The sequence below is a fragment of the Equus caballus genome, chromosome 4, assembly GCF_041296265.1.
Source record: "Equus caballus isolate H_3958 breed thoroughbred chromosome 4, TB-T2T, whole genome shotgun sequence".
NCBI lineage: Eukaryota > Metazoa > Chordata > Mammalia > Perissodactyla > Equidae > Equus > Equus caballus.
The window spans coordinates 65,551,402-65,574,469 of record NC_091687.1 but is presented as its reverse complement, the minus strand read 5'-3'; the positions used below and the strand labels follow the sequence as shown (position 1 = coordinate 65,574,469).

Here is a 23,068-nt window from a genome sequence, read left to right as displayed (position 1 = left end):
AATGGAGTGAGACCCTTCATTAGGATCCCAGGGCCTCGCGTGCCCAAACCTAGGTCAAATGAAACAACCTAGGTAAAACAAAAATGAAGTGAAGAGGAGGCTAATTTATGGAAAATGTCGCTGTTTCTGTGTTTGCGCACATCTCTCATTTATTCCCCCTTTCTTCATCTGTCTGAGGTTTAGCTTTGTGGCTGGTGCTCTATCCTATCAAAGCTCTTCTCTACCTTCTAACATCCTCTCCCCTCCAGACCACCCCCCACCACCCTCTCAAAACAATCCCAGAGAGGATGCTGAAGACATACAAAGAGGGACACAGAGAAGGCTGGGGTTGAGCCAAAAGGCTTTATGTATGGACCACAGGGGGAACTTCAGGCTCTGTACAACCTCGACGTGACAGGGCATCCATCAGCCTTTTGGCCATAAAGCCAGTTCTGGCAACAGCCCCTTCACCCCCCACCCCCGCCCTGCCCCAGGTGGAGGGCACTGCTGGTCTGGGATGCAGTTAGGGCTGGCCCATCCCAGCTGAGGAAGGATTTACTTATATGAAAGGAGACCGTTCCCCAACAAAGCCAAGGTTGCGTGATAATTTTCCAGAAAGCCGTACTGTTTCTAAGACTCCATCTGCTTTGTATTTCCCTGTTGGACTGAACTGCTGTGCTCCTGAAGCCCTAAAAAGGAAAGGGAGATGCATGAGGCCTCTGCAGGAAGAGAAGACATGCCCTCGAGCCAGGGCGAAACCACATGCGCCGTTCAGGGAGGACAAATCAAAGGTGGCTCCCGAGGAAAGGAAGTGGCCAAGGGTTTCTTGTTTTTACCCACTTTGAACTCACCCTCTAGGCTGGGTCTACAGAACTCCACTAACAGGAGGGGAAAAAAGGAATGGAGGGCAGCAGACGGAGGGCCCAAGACAGTGAGACCCAAGTCCTGCAGTCGGGAGCCTGCCTCTCACCCACAGCCAACAGGATTCCCAGACTGAGGAATGCTGACTCGCCCTTTGTTGTCTGGCATGTGAGGAACCCCGGCCTCCGTCCTCTCTGAGGCTCCCCACCTCGTCAGCATCTGTTCACACAGCACCCTCAGTGTGCAGCCCAGTGAGGCATGGACCACAAGTGGGGGTTGGGTTTGGGGCCCATGGTGCCATTAGCCCGCTGTGTAGCCTGGGAACAGCCACTGCCTCTCTCTGGGTTTCTGTTTCCTGGTCTGTAAAACAGGGAGAAACTGAAGTTTTGCCCCATGTGCTCTCAGGGCTGCCCTGTAGATCCTAATGGCTGGAGTCAGTAAGTTAACTGGAACACCGGTCCCAAGGACAAGCAGCCAATAGGAACAATAACAATAATGATGATAACGCCCAACATCCACATGATACTCAGTATGTGTCAGACATTGTCCTAGGTGCCTCACACTTATCATCTATCATTTATTTATATGGATAAGTGATTTAAACTGATAGATAATATTATCATTTATTATGTACCATTTTATTTATAGACTCATTTAATTCTCATAATCACCCGATTAAGTAATCATCATCCCCATTTTCCAGATGAGTAAGCAGATGAGGCGCAGAGAGGTTGAGTCAATTGTCCAAGGTCACACGCCCAATAAGCAGTGGTGTTGAAGTCACCCTCTAGACTCCATTCTCTTAAGCACTGTGCTCTACTGACCACTGTGCCCACCAGAGTGTGGCCCTTGGCCCCAAAAGCACCCCCTTTACTAAAGCTTAGCCACATGGCTGGGACGAAGTGATGCTTCCATTCTGAAGGGTCAGGCTGAAGAGCGGGCAAACCATCCGTGTGGACTACAAGGATGGCATCCTCCGTCTGGGGTAGGACAGAGGCAGCAGGGAAAAGCCCCCTCCACCACCAGCCGCTCACCCCTCTGGGTCTCCTCCTCACTGGAACGGGGATCCATGTGACAGAGCAAACGGGAACATGCTCTGGGGACTGGGGAGAGCAGTATAGATTGGCGGGGTGACCAAGTCAACTGAGAGGCTGTTTCGGAGGCCTCCGGATCAGAGAAATACTGAGGAGAGCAGGCTTCCCGGGCCAGAGGTTTTCTGGGGCAGGTGACGTCCCTGAGTTCCCCAAGGAGGAGGCAGGGCAAATCTAACCCCATCCCGAGACGAGCACAGAGCTGTGTGGAGGGCCTGAGCCCTCTCCCAGTGCAGGGCTGCCCACCACAGCAGGCTGACTCTCTGGGCTCGTCCCAGCACAGGGCCCAGGGCAGGGGTCTGAGAGGACACACAGATGTGGTCCCTAACCCCGATGTCCCAGGACAGGAAAGCACATAGCCAGCTTGCCTGCAGCTCTGCCAGCCCGCGGTTGAGCGGCAGCACACAGCCCTCAGAAGCACTTACAGTGTGACCACGGCTCTCTCGTGGCCCCCAGCCCGCCACACAATGTCCGCAATGGCCAGGGTGAGGCAGTGGGTCCTGTGGGCGTTTGAAGGCTGCAGCTGCCTGGGGAGAAAAAAGGGAATGTGTTTACGTCTATGGGGACACCAGCCAGGGATGCCGCAGCCCTGCAGCAGACAGCTGTCCCTTCCTCTGCCACCCAGAGGGGCCCCTGTGGCCTGGGACTCCAGCAGCGTGTGGGAGGAGCGGTCTCCTCACAGGAGAACCCAAGGAAGAGCCTGGAGGGAGGGTTTGGGCGGGGCTGGAGGAGGAGCAGACCAGGAAACCCCACAGGGAGCAAAGGGGACTCCGGAGGCTTGGCCGGGCCTGAGGCGTGCGTCAGACAGGGCCCGGCGTTCTGACAGAGCCCAGGGGGCCAAGCCGACGTGCTTCAACACTGCTGCCATCCCAAAGAGAGAAAGTCATCCCAGGCAGAGGCACGCCACTGCCCTGCCCCGGGCTCGGCCAGTCCCACGTCTGGGCCCCCAGAGACAATGGCTCCTGCAAGAAGGTGCCCTTCACTCCCACCAGCCGGTAGGAAATGAGACCACAGGTGGGAGGGGAAAGCAGCCTGGTTACCTAGATACAGGGCGTGGGGGTGCGGGAGAGGAAGGATTCAGGATGACCTCCGGGTGGGCTCATGGTGGTACGGCCAACTAAAATGAGGAAGACAGGGTGGGGAGGAGAACTGGGGCAGGCAGCTGGGGGTGCACTGGGACCCCCAGGAGAAGCTGTAGGACACACCGAAGCCCCAGGAGAGCTGTCAGGGCTGAGTATAGGTTTACTAGCCACCAGCATGTGAGGAGTTGGCACTCTGAGAGGCTAAGATTTCCCAGAGAGAAGATGAGAAAGGGAGAGGGGGCGGCCAAGGACGGAGCCCCGGAGAACTCCAGCGTATGGGGGAGGTGGAGGAAGGCAGGAAGAGGCAGAACTGGGGGACAGTGCCGGTCCACAGATTTAGGAGCAAAAGGGCTCTAAGGACGGGCAGTCAGCGGTGTCAAAAATGGCAGAGAGATCTCTTTCGATAAAAACGGTAACAGAGAGGCCCCTGGGGCGTGAAGTGAACGAGAGAGAAGAGGCAACTGGCAAACAGGCTTCTTTCAGTTTCACATTCCCAGGGCCCCTTAGAGCTGAACTTCTGGCCTTCTCCTCTGAAATTTTTCTAAATTCACACAAAAGCAGGCAGAGTGTTTCCCTTCCTAAGAAACAAAAAGGCCTTGATGAAGACCCTGCTGGGGCTCAAAGGAATACAGAGAGGAGTTTCCATGTTTCCAATCACCAAGCTGAGCTGCGGAGGCGGAGAAAGAAAACTGGAGTTTTGCCCCTCCTCTTCAGGGTAGGAAAATGGGAACCAGGAGATCAGGACACAGGTCACCGTGGTAGGCAGCATGCGGTCACCACCAAGTGCCTGGGTGGCCTGGGACACAGAGCCGGCGGTCTGCACCCAGGCTCTTGTGGTCCAATGACTTTAAAATGGGAGGCGACGTGACACAGCGGTCCCTCAGTTTCCCCATCCATAAGCTGGCAATGACAATACTACCTCCTTCATAATGTTGGGAGCTTTAAACGAGACGATGTTTGTAAGGCCCACAGCCCAGCGCCTGGCACATGGTGAATGTTCAATAAAGGGGACCTATTACTACTGTCTTCATGGAAACGTCAGGGTCCCACTTGGGCTGCGGCGACGGGAAGGTGAACCCCAACATCTGATGTGAAAGTGACAGCAAGGGCCTGGCACCAGGGATTCCTTCCAACCCAATGAGACAACAACAAGCACTCGACCCCTGGAACCACAACACGGCAGGCTGCCGGGTACTTCTGCAGCCGCGGGAAGCCTTCCATGCTCCTCGAGGAGACGGTTACCATGCCATCACCAAACCGAGCCTCCCGCGCTGTGGGAGCACTGGCCCGGGTCACCGCCAACTATGAAAACAAAGGTGAGGAAACTGGGTTTCAGAAGAGGACAGGCCGAGGACTAGGGGGCCAGGAAAGCAGGGCTTGTCAGACAAAAGAGAAAGCATTGAGTGTTTCTCTCTTTGGACTCAGAACCCAGGAACGTGAACTCCATCATCCCCACACCCCGTTTCCATCCCTTCCAGATGACCACCATGTCCTGTCAATCGCATCCCACCTCCTGAGTACCCACACCCACCCCCTTCCTGCCCCTCTCTGGGACCTGGGTGCCCTGCTCCTCTGCTGAGCTGTTACGGCCAGTGCCTGACAGGTGCTTCCGCTCCATCTGGTCCCTCTCTCTAACCCTCATTGCACATACTCACCAAGGACTGTGCCTACAACACAGATGTGAGCTGGGTACTCCCCAGTTAAGACCCTTACCATGGGTAGGGGTTGTACAAAATTATGCCTGGATTGTACACTCTGCCTAGAACACCTATGCTGGAAAACCTCCAGACGTGGAACTAAGAGGCCACCTTTCAAACACTCACTGCGTTCTACACTAACTGACGGAAGCCGGTAATGCTCGATGGAAAGCTTCTCAGCGTAGCGACAAGTAAGACTTTAAAAGCTGACATATCCTGGGTACTCACCATGTGCCAGGCACCATGAGAAGCACTTCACATGCATCATTTCATTAACTGTTAAAACCACCCTATGAAGGAGGTACTATTATTGTCCCCTTTTAAAATGGGGAAACTGAGGCACAGAGACTCAATGATTCACCCAAGGTCACAGTTAGTAAAAACTGGAAAAATTAAAACAGGATTAAGGGAGGAAGGAGAACTTGGAGAGGTGGAACCGCCTGGAGCTCTTGGCTCTAGGAACAAGCATCCCTCTGCCTTCAAGCTTATCTTTCCGGCACCATGCAACACGACCAAGGGCCCTGGCTTCCTCATCTCACGGGCTCTAATACAGACCCCTGAACCTCCGGGTTTCTACACAAACTAAGATGATGTGTGTAAGGTCCACAGCCCAGGTCCACAGTCTACATTCTTTTCACTGGTTTCCATTTAGTAACTCTGCCAGTCTCTCCACCCTTCCCTGGGGCTTCTCTGCATGCTCTTTTGAGATACAACTTTTCAGACAACGCAGAGGTAAGGCCTAGGTCACAGGCCTGGGGAAGCCCCTTGCCCTCACTGGCCTTCACCTCCCCACCTGTAAATGCGGGCGCTGGGCCAGATGCTCCTCAGCACCATTCCAGTCCTGCCATTCTGCCATTTAACCAGCCCCAGGGTAGACAGGGCTGAGCGCTCGTGCAGCCAAGAGGAAGGGCTGCTGTGTGAATCCCCCAGACTCCACCTTCACCAGACAACTCAGTGTCTGCTTTTACTAGCCACACCTCGGTGACCAAGATGGTCCTGCGCCGCCTTGATCAGTCAGACCACATTTATCAAACTCCTACCATGACTCTAGCACTTGGCCAGGCTCTTAAACCAAGAGAAGTTTCTTTAGGAGTCTAGCTCCTCGCAGAAGTGCAGGCTGCCTAGGGATGGCAGTGGGCACGCGGAAGCAATATATCCTGTGTTTGCCTAAATTACCCAAGTCTTTCAGGTTAAAGAGATGTTTCTACCCTAATTATCTCAAAACAGCCTCACCTGTCCACTCTGACATGCCCACGAGTTGGAATTTATAGAAAATTCAGAGGAAAGCTGGACAATGAATGGAGGTCGGTTAGTCCATCCTGTCGGCTCCCTCTCAGGATCAAAAGCCGTTGGAGAGGGGTGGACAGAAGGCTGGCCTGAGGAACACTGGACCTGGGTTCCAAGCCTGGCTCTGTTACTGTTGTCCAGAGAAAGCTTGGGCAAGTGCCCCTCCATCTCTGGGCCTTGAATCCCCCAATTTCAGAAGGGAAGTGGAGGTGAGAAGACAGCCTTTGTCTCTGGCTCGCTGGAGGTCTGCAGGGGAATGAGGCTCGTCGTCTCTTCCCATAAGAAGAGCCTCAAGTGGAAAATCACTGAGTCCTCCTTCCCGGCTCTGTCGTTCCCGATGAGGAGAGGCCGGCTGCCGGCCTGATGGAATGAGTCTTAATGAAGCCAGACAGTCCTACAGAAAAAACAGCCCCCTGCCAAGAAGCTTTTATTTCAGCATGACTTCCCTGGAGGGCGCATCACACCCTCCATGCCGCTTTCACGGAACCACTTCCCCATCGGTCCAGGGAGAGAGTGAGGAGGGAGCCCCCAGCACCCAGGCCTACAGACCCAACGTAGGGAGGCCCACAGGTCCTGGAGGCCTGCGAGGGCCCGGAGGACAACAGCTGCCGAGCTGTGGCATGCCAGGCCATTGCGGTGTTCCTGAAGAGAACAGGAGGTTGCCTACTCGGTTTTTTTTTTGTTGTTTTAAACTGGATCATTTCTGAAATCCTGGAATTATAGAGTCAAAAGGGAGTACTGAGGCTCAAACCCAACTCAGTACACACGGCCCGTGCAAAAACATCAACAACTCAGTCAATTGACGACTGAGCAGTCCTGCCAAGATGGCAGTGTCCCGTTGGCTCACGGGAAGCAGTGGGTCCCCAGGTGTTTGCTGTGTTAGTCTCTGTACTCTTCTGTGTTGATTTCTTCCAAAGTAGGAAAAAAAGGAAGGTTCTCCCCAGAAGCCCTTCGTAAAATACCAAGCCACACCTTGGTCACTGAGAGTCTGTCTGGGTGTGCAGCACTTGGGTCTTTCAAACCCATGACACTCTGCCTGCCAGCGCCGGCCCTTCTGGCCTCTCTGGCTCTCCCATTGCTCAGGGTCTCCTCTAGGGCACAGCAGCAATGTGTGACCAACATGGCATCAGGTACCAGGCTTTGCTCTGCCACGGATGCCAGGTGTGACCCTGGGCAAGCATCTTTCCCTCTGTGAGCCTCAATTTCCCCATATGTACCACTGCAGGAGACTTCTATGGTCTTACCCGCTTGCACAGCCCTCGACGATTTACAAAGGACTTGTGTGCATTTCCTCACTGAGTCAGACTTAGGCAGGACCAAGACCCACAAATGGAGGAAGTAAGGCACTGCTCCCCCGCACTGCAATCGGGGTCTCTGACGTGGTCCAGCACTGTCTTCAGCACCTCCTGCCCCGCGACGAGCTAAGGAGTGCAGAGCCAGGCACTCCCCCACCCTCAGCCTCAGCACAGGGCACTTATAGGCTACCCCAATGCCCACCTGGCAAGGACGACTCTCTGTGGCCTCTGACCTGCTGGGCCTCACCTCAGCAAAGCAGCAACCCAGACTGGCTCTTGTTTCCTCCTCTGCTAACAGCTCTGAGCTCTGGACTCCACTGGTCTTTGCTTGAGGCAAGTCCTAGCCTGAACCCAGGAGGGCTCTCCCCTCCCACCCTACTCGCCCCTCAGTCCCCAAGGCAGGCTCATGACCCCCAAAGCCAGGATAAGGGAAGTAGGAGGAGGAGACACAGGATGGGAGGGGCATGGAGGCATCTGGTGCCCCTTGCTCATGGCCCATCACCACTGGAACCACCTCCAGCTTGTGCCCCTCAGAGCCACCTCTTCCTAAGTCCCCTGGGGCATTTTCAGTAGCCCTGGCTGGACAAGAGAGCCCAGGTCACTGAGCCAAGTGGTCCTCTCTTCCTTCTCTGAGGAGTATGAAGAATGCGCACTCTCAGGCCTGCTCTACAGTCTTTTGGAGAAGTGAGCTGGCCCACTATGCTCAGCCTGCATGGAAAGCCGCTCTGTGTGCAGGGCCTGGGGCAGCAGGGGGTGGGTGTGCAAGAGGAGAGGGATTTACAAGGACCACCCACAGTTGTGGGCCTCCAAAGAAAGGTGAGGTCACTCTTTTGCAGCATGAATCCTTCCATGCTTCCTGGAGGAGGGGGCTGTGGCCAGCAGGCCAACCTCTCCCAGCTATTTGGCACAGACCTCCTCTGGTCCTGCCAGGCAGCTTTCCCCCCAGAGTGGGGCTCCTTCCCACAGGTATATCCCTACACAGAATCCCCAGCAGCTACTTCTCCCCTCTTCTCCCTCTTCCCACCCCACCACTGCCCCCAGAACCCAGCCCAGTCTCATGAGGCCAGCCTCCAAGGGCCTTTAATCCAGGCTGGCCCCAACTCCTCTCTCAGGGTCCCAGTTGACGGGGAGCCTGGAACCAAGGCTGCATTCCCTCCTCCCCTCCCCCCCAGGAGAGCTTTGGCAGAACTCTCCATCTAGTTGATGCTTAGATAGACACATGTCAATATAAACTGGGCCCAAGTCAGTGCCTGGCCAGTGGCTGACTGGCAGGCAGCGAGAGGTGGCTGAGAACCTCACTTCCCACAGCCGGCACAGATTCCTTTCTACTCAGAGCCTGCCTTAGCCCCCAACGTGCCTGGCCTTCTGCCTGCCAAGCCCTGGCTCCTCTCTCTGGTGTGGAGAGCAGAGCTCTCCCCCAGGGATGTGCCTGGGGATCCAGGCCTCTCACATCCCTTAGTCCAGGTGTTGGATGGGTGACAAGGAACCAAGTCTGCCCTGTGCCCCAGGCAGAAATAGCCCTTCCTGGAACCAACTTAAAACGCCCTGTCTTGACTGTTGGGAAATGATCCACAACTTCCCCCAAGAAGTCCAAAGTCCAAGTTCAAAAGCAGCTCTGAAGGGGCACAGGGCTGAAATGAGTTATGAGCCCTCTCCCACGAGGGCCAAGGCCAAGGCTTGCCCTGAGCAGGCGGCCGGGCCCGAGGCCCCTCTGGCAGCCTAGCTGACCCATCTCCCAGCCCCGGTCTCACCCTGTCCCTCCAAACTCTGCCCTGGCCACCCCAGGCAACTGTCTACTCCTCTCCTGGCCCTGTTCTCGCTGACCTTGGGCCTCTGCACACACTGTTCTCCTTACTGGAATGCCGTTCATTCCCCTCCCCTCCGTTAGACTGGATAACTAATGTATTTGTCCATGCGTTCACGCCACAAAAATTCTGAGGGCCTCTTCTGTGGGCTGGATGCCAGGGACGGGCTCTGAACCAGGCAGCCCAGGAAAGCCCCTGTTCCATGGTGCTGGTGTTCTCAGGGGACGGGTGGGGGCAGACAGTGACAGGTAACAACGCTGATGAACAAGGGCACCAACCGGTGGGGAGGCCTTGAAGCAGGCCCGGGTTTGTCTCCAGTGGGGAGGTCAGGTAAGGCCTCCCTAAAGTCATGGCCTCTGCACAGTGAGGAGCCAGCACCCAGGGCCTAGTGGGCCCAGGAAGGAGTTTGAGGGATCTGCTGGGAAGGAGGAAACTGAGGGAGGAACAAGCTTGCACAAGGATGTGTGTACAGGGGAATCAGGAGTCCTATTTATCCTCCAGATCTCAGTGAGATTAAAATGCTACTCCTCGAGGAAGCCTGCCCAACCCTCTTCAGGTCAGGTGAACCCTTAGCATCCTGCACAACCCCTCTAAGCTCCTGTCTATTTGTCTGGCTCTCGTGTTGAATCGTAGGTGCCATGAAGGCAAGGCCACAGCTGTCTCAAGCCTGCTATTCCCTGTCAAGCACCTGCTAAGCACTTCCTGCCTGCTCCTTTTCCCTGCAAGCAGGGAAGGCAGGCAGCTGGGTGTATGTGTGCTCGGAGTCCGGGCAGCCTTTGAGGGCAGCCAGAGGTCCCTCACTTAGCGAGTTCCACCCAGTCAGGAGTGTTCCTGAAATGGAGCACTGTGCTGGCCTCTCCGGGAGAGTCGATGGCAAGGTCTCCGCCCATGACGTAAACCCAAACCTCTCAGCACTTTGCTGGGCTGGCCTTCCAGAGCGGGTGGTGGGGGATGGTCCTGCACAGACAGGAGCAGCAATGGATGGAGCCGGCGGGGCAGCAAGAAGAGCAAGGGCAAGGTGAGATCACGCTGTGGAAATGTTATGTCGCTGTGCCTCTGGTTACGGTGATGCCGCGCTTCTGGTCAGCATCTTTGGCTTGAGAGGAAACACCTTGACTATTACTTTGTCAAGAAATTAGACAAATTATATTATTAGATAAATTATAAAATGCCAAGCATGAAAAGCTACCTTACTTAGACCTTGTCGAAGGCAAAATCCTTTACGCTGGCAAAATGTGTTTCATTTGTACCGAGCTTGGCTGGATGTGTGGGGACCAGGGTCTCTCCCGGGAATCTGAACATGAATAAATGGGGAATGAGCCTCGTCTTTACTACACCTAAGCTTAAAAAAAAGGAGGGGGACACTGAAATGCCCATGTCAAAGAGCAAGTCCCTTTAATTAAAGTTCAGGAACTGGCAAAACTAAGCTGCGGTTTTAGAATCCATTTAATTACAACTTATAGGAGGAGAATGGAGGTATCTACTGGACAAGAGGATTCTTCCAGGGTGCTGGAAATATATTCTTTCTTGACCTGGGTGATGTGTTCCCGGGTGTGTGATTCCTTGAGCAGAACACATATGAGCTGTACACGTTTTTGAGTTGTGCACTTTTCTGTATGTAAGTTACATTTCAACTTTTAAAAAAACGACAAGTGCCAGAAGTTCTGTAGCTCCGAGGACAATGCAGTACAAGCTAGTAACTGGGCGGGCAGGGAGGGTAAGAAGGCTGCCTCCTGAAATTGGCTGTGCTGGCCTGACCCCAGCCAGCACCCTGCCAATCCTTCTATCTCAGCACAACAGTGGTGTGGAATTATGGTTTTTTATCCATCCCTCAACCTCATAGACCGTTATGCAGGATAGAGAATGCATCTATTTCTCTCCGTATCACTTGTGCTTGCACACAGATATTCCAGAAATATCTGTTGAGTGAGTGAGAATGCGAATGAGGTGCCCATGTGCAAACACTTCATGTGTGAGATGGAAAATAAATGGCCGGAGGGAGTGGAAGCAATGCCCTGTGGGGCTGGCTGGAATGTGTGGTAATGGCTGTTGGCAGAGGTGAGGTAACACGGGGAGGGAGAGGAGGCCTGGACTCAGTCAAAGGGTCAGGAGGGTGACGTGGGTATGGACGGGATTAGGGCAGCTGTTGTGTTCAGCTTCTGAGGAGGGGGGTGGCCTCAGTTTCGATGCCACTCCAGCACCCTCTTACCACATGGCACAGGACTTACCACCCTCCCTGCTTTTGGAAACACATTCACACAGGTCATTTCAACTGGTCAGTACCGGCCCTGTTAGCCAGGCGCCATTTCCCTTTCCAGAAGACGGGAAATATCAGGGAACACACACGCTTCCTTGCTTGTTTTTTCTGGACACTGCGGAGAAGCCTTGGGAAAAGAAGATATTGCCAGAATGAGCGTTAACTTACCTCGCATAGTCAGCTCTGCTATCTCCTTCAAACAGGAGTTTCTGTAGGACACAGCCTTGGACAGCTGCCAGAACCCCACAGGGACCCCCCTGCAAAGAAGGACGTGCATTAGTGCCAGTGAGAACAGACCCAGGGCAGAGCTGTCTGTTCCTCCAGAACCAGCCACCGACCATAGGGTACAGAGCACAGGGGCCCGCCGAGCCTCTCCAACAGGGGTCTCCGACGTGGCAACTATTCTATGGAGCGCCGACCCTGAGTCACATAGAGGGGGCGACAAAGGCCCCGGTGCCCATCGCTGGAGGAAGGAGCGAGCCTGCAATATCTGATGGCAGGAAAGCAACTCTTCACATCCAGTCATTTGTGAAGGTGTGATGCCATGGACACCACCACCGGTTTCCAGGGAAATGTCTCTATGTCCACAGGCTGAGGATGTCAACTGTCTACCCAGCCTTCAAGGCCCATCCTGAAGGCCTCCTCCTTCAGGAAGCCTCCCCCAACGGTCTCAGCTAGAAGCGAGCCCTTTGGCAGCCTCCACTGATGTGAGCAACCTTCTGCCCAGCTTGCTGTCTGCCTCAGCACCCATTAGGTGGTCTTTGTCCCCTCCCACACTGGAGTGACAAGGCTCCTTGAGAAGCTCATCCCTGTAGGCATCAACAAGTACAAGGACCTGTCCAAGCAGTGGGCCACGGGTGCCCTTGAATGGGGGGTGCAAGGGACGTGCTGAGCTTGGCCATTCCAGGGACAGAGCTGGTGGTCCTGGGGTTCTTCCTCAGGCAGTGTGGGGCAGCGGGAGGCCCCTGGGGCTTGAAACATGAACCCAGTTGAGCCGCAGGATTTAGAGTGTCTTCTGGCCCTTAAAGTGTACATCTTAGGAAATGTGTATAACCATGTTCAAATCCCGCCACGATCCATCTAGATTTCCCTGTCCTATGTCACACCTCCTCCTGCTGCTCCTCATGCTTGATACCTTGGCCTCCCCTTTGTTCATGCTGTCACCTGCCTCAAGTGTCCTTTCTCTAGCTCTACCTGCAAAATTTCTCAGTCCTCAGTGCATTTCTCAATCCTCAGCCTAAGAACCCTCTCTGGTGCCCCTCACCAGATGCAAGGCCTCCTGCTCCCTCTAAGAGAGGATTCCAGCACCATGCACCACTCACAGTAGGGGTTGCGTGCCCCAGCTCTTGCTCCGCCGGCCACACGCGGAGTTCCTGCACTTGGCGACAATTCAGCAAACATCGGGCTGGCCAGCGCTGGACAGCCCAGGTAATGCGAACAGGATTTACCAGGCTGGGGGACGCCCCACTCCTATTCATGATGGGCTCCCCACACAAAGGTCCCTTGGGAAATGTAAAAGCCACCTACCTTGTTCTGAACAATGCCATACTTTAACGAGGCTGCGTCACTAAAGGAAAAACTCTGAAGTTTCCATTCTTCATTGAAACAGCAAAAGCTGGAACCAAACAGAAGGGTCTTTAGGTCCTGTCAAAACGAGAGAGTTTTATTGGTTGTTTTAAAAGCAAACAATATACTGCTCGGTGTATATATTCCCACAGGAGCTGGTCTTGAATTCTAGCACGACAGAATGTTTTTCAGAGGGTCATCTATTTTCTGTTTATTTTGCAAACCCATTCTTCTCATAACTGAGGAAAGAGTAAAATCGACCCTGAGGGTCTTACCTCTGGAACATCTGTAAACCCAACTAGCCTGTGCTGACTCAGACAAGGATTTTTTTAGGTTCCTTAGAGGAATCTAAATTTTTGAAACACAAAATTTTAGTTTTATAAGGGATCTTGGAGGTTCTTGACTGCACCTTAGTTAGAATAATCTATGGAGCTCCTAACAATCCTGATGCTCAGACCACATGCCAGGCCAATGAAATCAGAACCCCTGGGCATCAGGCTCTGGTATCTGTAGTTTTAAATGCTCCCCAGGTGATTCCAATATGCAGCCAAGTTTGAGAATTGATGCTCTAGGATAAGCTTAGCAAGCTGTGAGCCACAGGCCAAATCCGGCCCCCCACTTGTTTTGCAAATAAAGTTTTATTGAAACACAGCAATGCCCATTTGTTTACATATTGTCTATGTTTGCTTTTCATTACAATGGCAGAGCTGAACGGTTGAAAGAAAGCCAAAATACACTACCTGGCCTTTTACAGAAGAAGTTTGCCAACCCTGCTCTAGTATAATCTCTTACTACAAGGAAGAATCTCCTCATGACATCACCCACTAGTGGTCCCCCCACAAACTCAGCTTGAACACCCCAACCATCCAGTGAAGGGGTTCCACCACCTCTAAAGGCAGCCCCTCCGTTTTCTCACAGCTTATTCTCTAAACTTCTGGCTGATATTCAGCTCACTGTTCATCTCTCATCAACTAAAGCCCCACCCCACCAGAGCCCCAGAACGTGCCAACACCTCCCCACTGACCACCCCTTGGGCCTCGGACAGGAAGGCAGAACCTCTCCCTGGATGCCCCCTCCCCATGCCGGCTACCTTCTCTCTCCACCATGATTTTACATCCCAGGGTCTCTGAAGGGCCAACACGTGGATTCTGTTGCCACCTCCCCAGACTCCCTCTCCTAGCCAGATCTTTCTTACAGACTCAGATTATTTCCCTCTAGAATCAGCTCTTTTTTTCTTTTCATTAAGTACAAGGAGAATCTCTGTGACAGAGGCATGTGTCTACGTGTCATCAAATGTAAGCTGGTGGCACACAGGAGAGATGGGGGGGTGAATGCACCTGTCAGGGCTTGGTTCCTCTTGTGCCAAGTACAACCATCCACGTATGTGAACTGAGTTTGCTGAGAGCCTAGAAACTATAGGGAGACTTGAGTCTTCTGGCTGATGCCCATGTCTGCTCTCTTAACAACAGGATGACAGCTCCCAGCCAGGCACAGAATAGTCTTCAGGTCAGAGGGTCATGAGCCTGGAAACCTGGGTTCCACTTGCCGAGGATGCTCTGAGGCCTGGGCCCTCCTTTCCTCTGTGTGGGCCTCAGGTTTTCCACTGCTTTTAGGGATGCTACCACTGGGTGGTCTCTAGGCGCCTCTAAGGACCCTTCCCACAATGTGAGTACCCAGTGCAAAGAATCCAAGCCCTGTGGCTACAGATAGCCAGAGCACCTACTCCTGGGTTTGGGGCCACTTAAATGTGTCTGACCCCCTGTGGTTTCAAAAGAAGGAAAGGAAAGGGAGGGGAGGAATGGGGAGGGAGAAAACCTCCAGAAAAATCTTTGGCTTTTTTTATCTGTGTGCTGAGTAAATACTTGGTAAGTAGGAAGAGAAGGGGGTCAGTTGTGTCCCCAGGAGTTTTATTTTTTCCTCTTGAATCCTGGCCGAAAAGCCAGTGGAGGACAGCGGGAGCAGCATTCCATCCCATAGGAACCACTGGCCACGGGGAGAGGTGAGGCCATCTGGCAGCTGAGGATGGTGAGGAATCCAGGACATCCCTGCAGAGGAGGCTGCTGAGGCCAGGAACCTGCTCCCTGAGTCCTGCGACCTCAAGTCCCTCCAGGAGGCCCTTGGAGGGAACCCAGATGGTGCTAAAGAATTGTTAATGCTTCCCCGTCCTTCCCTCACTGCAACCCAGCCTGAGCCCAGCTTAGGAGACTAGCAGGAGCAGAGCCAGTCTAAGGAGGACAATTGTCCCTTTGTCATCACAATTCTGGAGTTGCCCATTGCAGATGTGGTGAAGTGGCTCTGGGCCAAAAGAAGAACTAGATGCTGGAATGTTGGAATGGGAGGAGGTCATATCCTCACCTTTTGTCTCGGACAGGGAAGGGGAGTGGCCAGGACTAGGTCCCCGTTTTCCTGACTCTCAGTTAAGGTTTTCTTCTACACCACACCCAAATTTCCATTTTAACCATGACCCAGAGATTATAACGAGATGGATGGGACCAGAAAGATCAAAATCACCTCATCCACACCAATTCAAATCAAGATATAGCAACTTGTAACTTGACACCTACCTTTGCCACTGAGAGGTCGATTGGCTTTGACACTGTCTGCAGCTTGAGCAGGCATGGGACTGGAGACAGGAGGACTTCTTCCCTTACCAGTTCATCCTCCACATCCTCTGAAAGAAAACCATGGTCGTGTGAGCTCCTCGTTACGACTCACAGAGAATAAAATATGAAGTCATTTAACACCGAGGACTCCGCTGACTTTGGAGGTGGTGTGAATGAAAAGAGGGCTCCCCACCATCCACCTCTCTCCCCTTTGGGGCTCCCAGGCCTTCATCAGAAGGAAAAAGGGCAGAGCAAGAAACCCCTTGCTTCTTGTCGCAGCCCCACGCTGGTCCACACCACAAGGATGCTGGCGAGTGGGACTTGGCTATTGGTCCACTAGAAAGTTCTGCTTGTAAACCTGCAGTGAAACAAATGCCCAGGGCCTAAGCCATTGAGTCAGGCCCAGAAAAGCCTCCCTCAGACAGATTTCTTACAAAAGGTGGGCAGGACGTGCAAATCCGTCCTCCTGAGGGTACAAACATGAAGAGGGCAGAAGGAGAAAAGAAAACGCCACTATTTCTGATAAAATTGCAATAATAATAGATTATCACTATTGTGGCTTTCATTTATTAACCATCTGTGTTTTATCCCCCTAACAGCCCCACTGGGGAGCACTTACCATTACTCTCGTTTACAGTTGAGGAAACTGAGGCTTAAGAGAAGTTAAGTGACTGGCCTAAAGTCACGCAGAAGGGAAGTGGCAGTGACAGGATACAAACCCAGGCCGACTCCTAATCGCTCTGCCATCCTGCCAGCCAGACCTCCCCGGACCTCCAGCCAGAGGGTCACTAAGTGTCATTCCGGATATTGTCCTCTCACAGCTGGGGCGGCTGAGGTCCAGAGAGGGGCCGAGCACGACTCTAGGCAGCACCAGCCTGTGTCTTCCCAGCCGGCCAAGGCTCCCTCTCACCGTTACACCCACTGCCACAGCATTTCCCAAAACAGTCAGACAAAGGACCCAAGTGAAAACAACCGAGAGCAATTATGCTCACAAAGCTGAGCAGGCCGGTCTCCAGAGAGTCTCTGTTTCCCACTTTCCCAAGACTAAATGATTATTTAAAAAGCATGCCACACTCTGTAGAAATCAACATGCTTTCCCACAATTCTGTGTATCGGGGCCTATAGAAATGTCACTATCCCTGCCCCACATCTTCTGGAGATGGTGTCCAAAGGCCAACGTCCCCAGGACATGTGTCTTATATCTTATTCTACAGCCTCCTCTTCTCCCCTGGGAGAGGAGCAGGCACAGCACGAGGCCGACTCCTAGAGGCTGAGTCCACTGAAAAGGAGGCAGATTCTACCTCCAGGCTGGAAATAATTTAAAAGTAAGTCTGGAATTTAATTGAGAACCTGAATTTAAAAGAGAACCTTTCTTAGTCAGGGCCTCTGAAAAAACCACCCTGTGACCAGGGCCTTAAAAATATACCTTGAAATAAAGACCAGATGTTCACCCAGCAACATGCATGGGTCTTAAAAGCATGGTGTTGGGTAGAGAAAGTAAGAAAGCAAATGAGATCTAGAACACAATACGATTTACATCCATTACAAATAGCTGCACGCAGAACAACACGACACATTTTGCAAGAACATACACATGCAAAAAGATATCAACTAAATACATGAGAATGGTTGCTTACGGACAGGAGGGTCATGGAAGTGTGGGATGGGGCTAAAGGGAGACTAGGAAGGAAAGGCAAGAGGGAGGAAGGAGGAAGGATGAGGGAGGGAGGGAGGGAAGAAGGCCAGGTCAGGCTTTGCAAAGATCAATACTGAGAATGTTCACTGGAGGAATAGAGATGGGTGATTAACTCAACCATAGGTAACTGAGGCCCAAAACCGAGGGGGAGAGTAACCTGAGTGATCCCACCAGGGCTCCTTTCAATGCCTCAGGCCAGACTGTTTCCTGGAGGCATAGAAGGGGCAGGATTGACGCCTATTTGGTGGCTTCTGTTTAGTATGAGTTTGTCCAGGAGGGAGCGGGGCTGAACCATGCTCTGCTGGGGCCCCATGAAGCAAGCCTGAGGATGGAGGCTGGGGGCCAGGGGAAGGGACCGGGTGGAGTCCCAGGGGGACGCAGCCTCCCTGGGCTTCTGCCAGGAGGAAGTTGGCCGCTGTGCAGGAAGTTGGTTCAGGACCACATAGCAGGCCTCGGGCACAGATGTGGCGGGACCACCATGCAAGGGAAAAACAAAGCACTCAGAATGACATGTTGGCCCAGCAGACAAAACCTTCTGCAAATGCCAGTGGTTTGAGAACGCTATTTTTAAGGCCCTGGTATAAATGTCTGGTTGAAAAGAAGCAAGGAATTTTGTTTCCCATACCATTTTATTTACCCTTTGGAAAAACTATATATATGTTTTCAGACATAACATATATTAGAATACATAATAGAGGCCCATATACTTCTTTTTCCAGATGCCTGCTCAGTATTACCTACTGAGTATAAGATATCTTCTCCGGGAAGCGCCCGAATGCCCCAGACTCAGGAATCTCAGAAAGGTGCCCCTCCAGGCTTCGGTTCTGATAACAGACTCCATCTCCCCAGCCCTCCACCGGAGACCAAGGCTGAAACCTCAACCCTCTCCCACACACCACATTGCTCCAGCCTCCAGATTATTCTGCCTCCAGAAAGTCTCAGCCCTTGCCTCCGCCCTTTCCCTCTCCACTGTTACAATAATATGCCATTATTCTCTATTTGTTCATCAAGCAGTTTATTGACCTCTCATGATGTGCTATGGGTTATGTGGGACAGAGGAGGTCCAGAAATGATTAAAACACCACCACCCCTGTCTTCAAGGATCTCACTGCCTAGAAGAGGGGACAGAGCCCTGAAGAAATAACATAACACAAGTGCTAAAATAGAGACAAGTCCAAAGGTTTTAAGAGCCGAGTGGAAGAGGCAAATAATTCTGCCTTAAAGGGTCAGAGAAGCTCCTCATAAGAGGTAAATATTTGAGCGGGTCTTGAAATGCTCATAGGATTTCCCCAGATAGAACAGGGGTCCAATTGCCTCTTTTCTGGACTATTCCAAGAGCCCCCTCACCAGTCTCCCAATGTCCAGGCTCTTATTCCTAAAATCCATCCTCCACACACATGCAGAGAGCCCCAGACACACAGCCCCGGACACATGGCTCACAGCAGAGAATCTTCAAGTGCTCCTTACTGGCTAATGACCTACACTCAAACCCTTAGCACTCAAGACCATCCTTGCCCCGCCACAGCTTCCTGCCCAGCCCCGTCTCCCCCTGACCCCACACCTTCCCCTACAGGCCAGTCGCCTCAAACCAATCTCTCTCTCACACTCCCGACCTTTGACCATGTGGTTCCTCTCACATCTCTACTGGGCAAGACCTTGCCCATCCTTCAAAGCCCAGTCTAAATACCACCTCACCATGGGAACTTCCAGAACCCACCACAGAACTTGGCTTACACGCCCCTTGAAGCAGTGAGGAACTGCTGATCGTCTGCTCTATGCGTTGCTACCAGAGGACACCTCTTCTTTGTCCCACCCAACCCTGCCCTCAAAGAAGGCAAGCCCACTTTTTATTCACCTTGATCTGCTTTCAATAGTCCTGCAGATGCCCTGGCAGGTAACTGCTGACAAAATTTGCTGAACTGAACCAAATGAAAAGGAATAGGGGTGGGGAAGGGAATGTCATTCCTCCAACCAAATTTTACTCCTTGTTTCTGCCCCCCACACCAACACTTCTCTTTCCCGTTCTCTTGGTGACTGGGTTCCATGATCTCTTCTCTTTTATCTCCTTCTCCTTTTCTAAGTCGTTAGCTGAGCCACTAGCAAAGAGGGGTCTGCCTCCCTCTGGAAAACACACAGACACAGACACACACACACTTCAAACAGCTGGGTTCTGAGGGAACTTCCTTCCAGTCGAAGCCTGCTGGGTTCTGAAGGCTGGAAACTGATTTGCCTCGTGTTCAGACAGGAGTGGCTTTCACTGTAAAATCTTCAAGTGCAGCACTTTACGGAGCGGCTTCAGATGCCAGCGTCTCCTGGCTCCGCACTGCATCCTGCGTGGCCACGTGCAGAATCCTGACCCCTCCCAGGCAGGCCAAACGATCCCCACCGGCCACGTCTGATGATTCAGACTCGAGGAACTGTTACCTCTGAAGGGAGCTAAGCAGAATAAACAATCCTGCCTCCATCATTCAAGGGCCTGCCCCTGCGCTTTCAACTTCATCTAAGCAAACCGTCAGACTGCGCGCCTCACACGAGAAGCTTCTAAAGGGCGCACTGCTTGCTTCCTTCGCTTTAAAAGGGAGCACTTAAAAGGAGAGGAAAAGCATGCGAATAACTCTTAGATCTCAAAGTGGTGCAACAGGTAAACTGCCGGCTTCCAGAAGAGCAAATGTCAACGGCACTTTCATGTCTGCTCGTTGGTTCGTCATCCTCTGTTCTCCTGCTGCTTTTGACAAGCCCTGCAACACTCAGTCTTTGGGGAGTAGAGAATTATAGAAAAAGAGATAAAGAAAGATTCCTTCAACACTACAGAGTGGGTAGGTCGACACGTTCTCCACCTTGATCTCGGAGAGAAGTCACACAGATGTAAACGTATGTGAAGACACACCGAGGCACGCTAAAGTTCTGTGCACTGATGCACTTCACAGCTTGTATTTTACACCTCAATAATATGTTGATAAATATTTTTAAAAGGATGGATTTCCCCAGGCAGAGCTGTACCACTGTTTTGACTGAGAACTGTCTTCTGGAGACCTTAGTAGGCTCTAAATGACCCTAAAAGAACCTCCAAATGCAGCAGAAAAGTCTCCTCTGGCCACCCAGTGTGGATCCAGAAACACCCAGACTTCTTACAAGGATTTCTCCAGGAGAGAAAGACAGTCGGTGGAAGAAGACATCAACCCAAAAGAGAGAAGCCTGCTCTAGTCTCCCGGCCAGCCTCTCCTTCCTGAGGTCAGGTGGGAAGAAAGAAGCCCCTACCCCAGCCAGCAGAGAGCCCCACCATGGACCCAGGACCTCCCAGACAGAGCAAATGAAGCCGCCTGCACCCTGATGGGCACAGCACAGAGGCACCAGCTGCACCTACCGAGCTGCAGGACTCCCAGCTCATCATCGGCCTTGTTGGACACTGGCAGCTGATTTTTCCTAGAAAAAAAGAGAACGTCAATGTACCAGAGGAGCATGACAGAGAAGTGCAAACAGCAGAGAAGAATGGGAGGAGTACCGGCTAGGGGTTCAGGAGACGGGTTCCCTCCAGCCCTGGCCCTGCCACTCTGTGTGGGCCTTGCCCCACTCCCTCTCTGAGCCACCAAGAGGTTCCATACCAGATGGGACCAAATGGCCTCCAAGGTGCCTTTCAAGTCTGTGTTCTTACAGACACACACAAACAAATCAAGTCCTTGCAATCATTGCACAGATTTTTTCATCTCATCTCTCTGTATATTGTTTTTGCTCGCCTTCTTACAAAGCTATCAGTAGCTATTTATAAGAAACCTCTGAAATGCACCAAAGAACCTGTCCTGTATCCTTCTATTACCTGAAAAAATTGCCCATGATTCTGATTTGTAAATTCAGGTATGTGTAGGCAGAACTTTCTTAAAATGATCTACCTGTATCTTAGCCCTCTTTAGGTTCTTTTTGTTTCCTCCAGCATGCATATATGTGAACTAAAGTAAAATCATTTTTTTAAAAGGCTGTATTAAAAATAACAATATTACATCACTCTCTGAAAACCCATTTACTATATTAAAAAATGACAGCTCTTTTGAACGTGGCATTGAAATATATTTTCCTCCAAGATCCTTGCAGGGTAAGATAGGATTGAAGTAACGATCGTAATCTTGCTGTGGTCCCTTCTATTGAATTGGCTTCCTCCTGAAGATGTATGAAGGGGCGTGAGTGGAAGACCGCGGAGGACACACAGTACCAAAGCCGCGAGCACGCACGTACGGCTCTGGATCCCAGGCTTCTTTCTTGCGCGCTGGAACGTGGAGCTGCTTCCCCGCCCTTCCCAGGCAGCCCTAATCCTCCCCTTGTCCTCCCGCACTCAGTCAAGCCCATTTCTTCCATTTGAAACTGTAAAATTCCTATACCCCTACGCTACCAGGATTCTGCAAGTGTTCTCGGGGGAATGGTGAAAGAAAGAACTGCAAAGAGGAGCTAAGGCATAGGGGAGCAGCAGAAGGGTGTGAAAGAGGGAGGCGATGCAGAGACTGTGTCAGAGCCACCCCTCCCTGGCCCCAGCAATGAGGGACTGTGCTTTCATAAGAACCCTCTGCCAGCCATGCCTCTGCCATCCCCACCAGCTCTGCCACTAACGGCTGAGGACCTGAGTCCTACCTCTATCTATCCCTTCTGTCACTATTTCATCCAGAAACTAATGCAAGGTGCCTTCCTCTGGCTGTGCCTCTGAGTCCCTGTGTGAAAAATGAGGACCGAGACATGGGTACTAGATGGCCTCTAAAATCCGCCTTGAACCATTTCAAGCAGGGCACAGCAGCAGCAAAGACATCTCTGGAACATCCTGGAGGCAACACATCTCTCTTGTACCCATCTCTGCTCTCTGCCTCCTTGTCTCTTACCCAGATCATTGCAACAGCCTCCTAACTGGTTTCCTGACCCCCAGTGTGATGCCCGCCCCCCACGCCAGCCCCCACATCTTCACACAGTTGTCAAAGGCATCTTTCTAAACGGCAAATCTGACCATGCCATGGCCTGGCTGAAATTCTTCAAAGGTTCCCCACCATCATCATCATCATCAACAGCAATAATCATATTTATAATGATGACAGAAATAAGAACAGCAAAGCCTTTCTGACTCCTTTGACTGTTCCAGGTACTGTGCTGCGTGCTTTGCAAGTATCAAGAGCCATCTGCTTCTTAGAACAGCCTTATGAAGTAGTTATTGCACTGAGCGTCAGAGAGGTCCAGTAACTTTCCCAGAGTTACACAGCAAGTAAGTGGCAGCACAGGAATCCTAACCTAGGCAATGACTCCAAAGATAATGGCTGCAACCATCACATATAATACTTCCTTATAAAATAAAATCCAGTCCCATTAGGGTGCCCTATGAGCTATCTATGATCTGGCCACCTACCGCCCCAGCCTGACCTCCCTCTGTATCCTCACGCTCCCCCTGCATTCCTCCATGCTGAACTTCTCCAGCTATGCCTCTATACCTTTCTCCTAAGCTATTCAATCAGCTAGAATATCCTTTGGCAAACTCATACTAACCCTATAAAGCCCTGGTGGGACGTCACCTCCTTCTCAACTCCAAAGCATGCATTCATTCACTTCTCCATTCACTCATCCAGCAAACACATGACAGTTACCTGGCAGGCCTGGTTTCCTGAGGGAACCTCAGCCAGGAAAAACGGACAGACGTAAGTCACAATATGATATGGTATCGGAGGCTGAATAATGACCCTAAAGATACCCATGCCTTGGAATCTGTGGATGGTACCTTAAACGGCAAAAAGGACTTTGCATTTAGGACTAAGTTACAGATCTTGAGATGGAAGAGAGTATCCTGGATTATCCAGGTGGAACCAATGTAATTCTAAGCATCTTTA

The 23,068-nt window shown here is 52.0% G+C and overlaps 1 protein-coding gene and 1 long non-coding RNA gene across 5 annotated transcripts in view; one reads left to right on the top strand and one right to left on the bottom strand.

Annotated features, from left to right (window-relative positions):
• The window catches only part of MINDY4 (MINDY lysine 48 deubiquitinase 4), a 113,789-nt gene that overhangs the window by 38,538 nt on the left and 52,183 nt on the right, over positions 1–23,068 (bottom strand). For all 4 annotated transcript variants that reach the window (XM_001500529.5, XM_070264768.1, XM_014739157.3 and 1 more), the window contains exons 6-11: positions 20,584–20,642; positions 15,485–15,591; positions 12,882–12,998; positions 11,523–11,611; positions 2,357–2,458; positions 605–668 (exon numbers count right to left, since the gene is read on the bottom strand). In XM_001500529.5, the coding sequence (XP_001500579.2) occupies positions 605–668; positions 2,357–2,458; positions 11,523–11,611; positions 12,882–12,998; positions 15,485–15,591; positions 20,584–20,642 (538 nt within the window). The remainder of the gene's footprint in view (positions 1–604; positions 669–2,356; positions 2,459–11,522; positions 11,612–12,881; positions 12,999–15,484; positions 15,592–20,583; positions 20,643–23,068) is intronic.
• LOC138923794 (uncharacterized) overlaps positions 10,032–23,068 on the top strand; it is a 28,076-nt gene continuing 15,039 nt past the window's right edge. Inside the window, exon 1 of the long non-coding RNA XR_011437918.1 lies at positions 10,032–10,115. This is a non-coding gene — a long non-coding RNA (uncharacterized lncRNA). The remainder of the gene's footprint in view (positions 10,116–23,068) is intronic.